The 6000-nt window shown below is 42.8% G+C and overlaps 1 protein-coding gene across 1 annotated transcript in view; it reads right to left on the bottom strand.

The window, feature by feature from the left end:
• Nucleotides 1-1514: 1514 nt before the first annotated feature.
• The window catches only part of Tfap2b (transcription factor AP-2 beta), a 29867-nt gene continuing 25381 nt past the window's right edge, over nt 1515-6000 (bottom strand). Inside the window, exons 8-9 of the mRNA XM_032900845.1 lie at nt 4994-5056; nt 1515-3741 (exon numbers count right to left, since the gene is read on the bottom strand). Of these exons, the coding sequence (XP_032756736.1) occupies nt 4995-5056 (62 nt within the window). The 3' untranslated portion in view covers nt 1515-3741; nt 4994. The remainder of the gene's footprint in view (nt 3742-4993; nt 5057-6000) is intronic.

Raw genomic sequence — 6000 nt, 5'->3', positions numbered from 1 at the left:
TGGCTGCTCTGGTGAGCTACAGGCACACAGAGAGGGCAAGGACTCCAGCTCTGGGAGGCGGGCAAGGTCAATCCCGCGAGCTCTGCTTTCCTAAGGTCTTCTATGGTCTTGTATCGTAGTGATGGTCGCAGCTCCCAACCATTCCTTCTCCCCGCACATCCTGCACCTCCATTTCTTTCCCCACAGTTATAGCCTCTCTAGATCTGGAGTTTGGCTTACACAATCTGGAGTCATTGACTTCTTACCAAAAACTGGTGGGCGAGTCATGCTGGTCCAGAGTTTGCCTGCAGGGTAATAGATCAGTTTTCTCTTTATCCAAGGCTGTTTCGTCCCTTGCTGTAGGAACTCACCATACAGTAAAATTACCCACAACAAACACAACTCTCTCTCTCTCTCTCTCTCTCTCTCTCTCTCTCTCTCTCTCTCTCTCTCTCTCTGCCCAGTGCTAACCAGCTCTACACTCTGTTAAGCAAATGAAAGGGAAGTCCAATGTTAACACATCTGAGCAAGAGACTAAAGCACTAAAGAAAACTAAAGTGCTCTTTTAAGCTATATAGATCACACACCCTCATAATGACACTTCCTGTGGGACTTCTGTTTTGTTTTGCTTTGTTTGGGTTCTTTCTTCTTTCCCCTTCCCTTCTCCTTTTATTTTATTTTATTTTTGAGTTCACTGTTTACAGTTCTAGCCATAAAATCTCTCCTCCCTTTAAATTAATACATAATCCTAGAACTAGAAAGACTAGCATAAAACTGATTCTTCCAGCTCTTCTGTTTTTCTCTACAGGAGACTCTAAATGGACAAGACTCCTTTGAAAAACAGAAATTTTATGAGAGGCATACTATTAATTACTCAAGCGCCAACTATATGTTACATACTCTTGCATAATCTGAGCTCAGGACGTACCATTTCTGTATTATGTACTGGATGTTATTTCTGCTTTTTATGATTATATTAGGCAATGGAGGCATAGGAAAAGACAGATAAAGCCCGTGATGCTCCAAGAGACGCAGTGTCTCATACAAACTGCAGAATATCTTGAATGACCTTGCTTTCCTGGCCTCCAGGAAGATATTCCTACCTTGGGACAAAATACAATTGAGACATTCAGTCATTGGAGCTTAGGGGGTTAAGCTAGAGTCCATTAACCCAAGCGAGAAAAGCTGGCCTCCTCAGAACCCAAGATAAGAAACAGCATCCTAAGCGTGAACCACAATTCTATCCTCTTTTTTGGCCAAGGGAGCGTTTTCATCATTTATTTCCAGAGACCCTTACTGAGGAAGCAAAGAAGAGATTCCATCCTGAAATGAACTACTTAAACACCCCTCCACCCTCACCCTACCCCCAAGGGCAGGAGCCATCACCCAGTTTTGCAACAACACCTGGGGACACCTAGCCCATTCACCACCCACAGTAAGCATCTTGGACTAGGACTCAGCATTTTTTAGTCACCCAGGAAGTAAATATAACACTTCTTTTTTTTTTTCTTTTAAGGGTAAAACAAACAATAAGATGTAGTTAATATGAACTTTTATTACAAATATGATTGGGACTAGTATCCATTTGAAATTTTAAAAGTAAAAAAAAAGCACCTCCTACTAGAAACTAAAGTGTTCATTTTTCTGATAAGCAAAATTTATTGTATTTCTTTGTAACAAAAACACTGTATGTACTTCAGTGAGGGGAGGGTGCAAAAAGAAGAAAACTTTTTGCTATATCTCTTTTCTGTCTGTAGAATGATACAATGTCCTTGTTTAAGGAACTAAAGAGGAGAACACAACAAGAACACAACAATCTTTTTATTTATGTAAATCAGATTAACACTGGACAACAAACCAATTTCTACCCAATACCATAACAGCTTGTCTATAAAGAACAGAAAAATTCGGATAGGATTCTAGCTAGGGTCAAGCGTTTTTTTTTGTGGTTTTTTTGTTTTTTTTTTTTTTTAACCACCCATTCACAGAGGTATAGATTCACAGATAAATAATCCCAAACTACTTGCTCATAATATTTACACATTCCCATTAAATTAAGCATAAATAAATATATACAAACTTAACACGGATACCCTCCAGAGTGCTCTCAGGAAGAGGCAGTTGGTACCTCTTGACTGGGTGGTAAAAACAATGTTACTGAATTAGAGGCCAACTCAAAAGGAGAATCAATGTCTGTATTTAAAGAAGAAATAGTGTTCACTCCGTTTTTTTTTTAAAGAAAACAAATTCCAATACTTTTTTTTCTTTTGTCAATAATTTAATATACATCACTAAAGGAGGGGAGCTCTTGTTTCTCAGAACTCTTGAGGCAGTGTCTGATGGTTTAAGGTCATCATTTCCTTCCCACAGAATGTATTACACGCACAGGATATCAGGTATGGTGACAACTTTTCTATCAATACACTAACTAGGGATGGATCTTGTAACCATAAAGGAAGTGTGTAGAAAAGTTGGGGTGTTGGGGTTTTCCATTCGACCAGCTTCCATAGGATATGAAATCATTGCTTAAGAGAAAGTTCCTTGGGCAATGCCAACAGAAGTCGGATTTTTTTTGAAAGCCCGTTGAGCTCTTTATATAGGGTTGGAGAAAGCTAACGGTGAAGAGGTAGATAGGGTTGCGGGAATGAGTAAGAGACAGGTGGGAGCTTGCAAGGTAAGTCGGGGGAAAGGAAGAAAAGTAAGTTACCTCCTAGTTGGGCTGGAAGTTAAAAGTTAAAGGTCTCTGGAGAGGGAATCCTCACTAGGAACAAACTCCATGAGACCCAGAATACAAGTAGGAGAATGTTTCATTCAAAAAGAAGGGGCTAGAAGAGCCTAGGGAGAACTCCAGTACTTACAGGCTTACTCTTCAGTCTTTAGTTACTTGGTTTTGGAACCCAGCATTTAGTGGGGGCGTGGCGGGAAGGGGTTGAGGGCCTAGATAAGGCGTCTACAGAGTGCAGGGGAGAAGATGGGACTATAACTCACCTGTTTGGTTTGAAAACAAAACTCAAAGGGTCTGGCCTTACACGTTTTCCTTGACTTAAAAGGCAAACTCTTGTGTTAATCCTACTGTTTATTGATTTAAACACCCCCCCAAAAAGAACAAATCTTTTAATAACTCAATTATCAGATAAATGTAGCCGGCTTAGCTAAAGACAGCATGGGGCGGAAGGTCCGAAGTGAAAGAGGGCGAGAGAAAAAAAGAGAAACAGAAGACAACACCGGAGGTGGGGGAGGGGGCTCAAACCCGGTCTATCTAGCCGCACCTTCGCGATGCTCCGGTGGACACCAGGGCGTCTAAGGGAGCCTACCTACCCTAGAATGACAGTTCTTATTTCATGTCCACACTTCAGGAGAGTAAGGGTGGGGACAGTTTTCTTCCTGGCAATAAAGAATCCATGGAAGTTTCAAAGTGTTTGGACTTTTCCAAACTACAGCCTCTCTAAGAGTAGGGCCGGCCGGGAGTGACCGCTTGCGGCAAAGGGGTTTTACCGACCGAGCTCTGGGATCCCTCCCCCCAGCAGCCAGTGGGGCGCCGCCCTTTTACCTACTCGGGAACCAGCCTTTCTCAGTTGCCTTAGCCCTTAGGGTGAGGCCGAGAGCAAGAAGGGACTGTGCGGCTTGAGCCCCCAGCAGCTGCTGATTCTATGTCCTCAACACCACTGGGCTTCAGTGGCCCACATGTTCCCAGGACCTGCACAGTAAGAGCAAGGCGCATCCATCGCGTCTCTCGATGTCACACGCGTGGGGCGCGTTGCCCTGCAAGGAAAGGAGACGATGTTTTTCAATGTGTTTTCTGTTGGCCTTGTGCAATCAGAATTCAACTAATGCAAGCGTCCAGGCTCTCGGACAAAAGGGGTGGGCTTCTAAACTGAGGAAAGATGTGAGTCAATAGTTCGCACAATGCCTTCTTCCTGCCCTTTCTACTCCTTTCAGCTTGCCTGAGGCTGTGTCCTGAAAACCTACCGGACTCAGCAGCAGTTAGAGACAGGAAAGGAGATGTTGCCTGACCTCTATTTTTGTTTACAACCTTCCTGGATCTCAAACCCACTCACTTTCCTTTTCCTCAAATAAAATCCTTTGAGCAAAGCCCCCAGAGGGTCCCTAAAACTGAAACCCCTTCCCTTGCTACAAAATGGATTGGAAAAGAATAGGAAGACTGAGAGTCCAGATTATTTGGGGGGAAGAGATTGTCTGTAAATCACAGAAAACATGTGAATGTTTATCCCAATGGCTTTTGTAAAGATTCCCGTCCAGGTGGTTGAAAAAGAACCACGTGTACCCAAACTAAATGTGTGCACCAATCAAATACTCTATTCCTTGATCTTGTTAAAGATGCAGGCTTTACTTCATGGTAATATTAAGACGGGGCATAGTGAAATGTTGGACTAAGAGAAGAGAGATACATTAAAAGCATGGAACTTTATCCATTGGGAATATTCTCAATGTATCTGGACATGAATTCAAAGCTGAAATACAAGCTTGTTCCTTTGCTCTGTGCTTTGTGGTGTGTGTGTGTGTGTGTGTGTGTGTGTGTGTGTGTGTGTGTGTGTGTACATCATTTTGTGCACCAAACTAGACACCAAAACAACTGTGTGTCTGAGAAGGAAAACTGTTTCATTCATAAAGCAGAGTCATGGTAGTTTGACGACTGTCTTCCCCAATTACGTCAGCAGAACTGCGTCTTTCCCCATTAGAACATCGGTCCCCAAAGAGTCCGAGGAAATGGAATTCATTTTTTTTTTCAGTTAAGACAATACCCTTAGAATATAGGTTCCCAAGCAAGATGCCTTCCTGACTCGACCACCCTTAAAATGCTTTTTGCCATGCCCCGCCCCTGCTGGAATTTCCCCCGTTGAGGTGCCTTAGCAAGAAATTCAATGCTGCTCCCCAACACTGGCCACTTCCTAAATGATTCTCTTTGAGCTTCTTTAAAGAAGTAAAACCTGCCGAATCTGACACGGAGGCTTTAACTTTAAAAGGATCGGTTTTTTTTTTTTTTTCTCAGTACCTTATAGATTGTGTAGGAAGCCCAAGTCTTCTTTGAAGAAGCTCATAAACCATGCGGGTAAAGCTTTGGGAAACAGAAGAGAGTAAATGGTACATACCCCTCCGAAGGAATTACATACTAATCAAAGTTTTCATGTTTTGTTTTTTTCTTTCTTTTCTTTTTTTTTAAACTATATTTCTAGATGACACAAGTATAACAAATGCAATATTCTCTGTGAACAGGTGCTGTCACGTCTGGGAACTAGTAACATCTTTCTGAAAGGAACCATGATGAATCAACTTATCGGTTTCCTCTGCCGCGGGAGCCTCGGCTCTCAAGCCTGGATCAAAAGCTCGAGCCTCCGCCTGTCCCCCACCCCCACCCCTGGCCTCCCTAATTAAACACACCGGGGCGGGGGGGGGTGGCGGGGAGGTGGGGACTTGGGCACAGGGCTGAAAGGAACGCAGGGCGAGGTCTGGATACCAAAGGGGCTAACGTCGGAGAGGCTAATCACACTGGTGATCACCCAGCAGGTTCACGGTCCTGCTGTGAGGAGGGGGAGAAAGGGAGGCAACAGTGAGGAGATTGAGGAGAAATGGAGGGCGCGGAGTGCGAGTTTCCTTAAGAAAAAAAAATTAAAATTAAAACTTTAAAAGTTCGTGCGTCTCAGTCAACCAGCTCTCAAAAGCATTGACACCAACGTTTCTCCAATTTTCTTCCAATAAGTTAGCGTGTTCTCGTGTTTAGTCTCACGTTTATTTTCCAAAAGGGGGATCATAGTTTTCTTTTATTATCTGTATTACTAAACTCGAAAGAACCGAAGTGGAAAATCCGGACGGTTGTCTCCACGTGTATCTTGAAATAGACACCGAGAGCTGGTTTGTTGCTCCGTTGTACGCCTCAGTTTTTTTTTTAAAGTTATTTAGCTTTCTTTTAAAATTTTGATTGTATGTGTATTCTACCTAATATAATTCTTCCAAAGCCAATCCAATATGTTAAAGCTAAATTTATTTTTTTCTGTTTTCCTT

Source organism: Rattus rattus, chromosome 4 (genome assembly GCF_011064425.1).
Source record: "Rattus rattus isolate New Zealand chromosome 4, Rrattus_CSIRO_v1, whole genome shotgun sequence".
In the NCBI taxonomy this organism is placed as follows: domain Eukaryota; kingdom Metazoa; phylum Chordata; class Mammalia; order Rodentia; family Muridae; genus Rattus; species Rattus rattus.
This window is presented reverse-complemented; position numbering and strand designations above follow the sequence as displayed.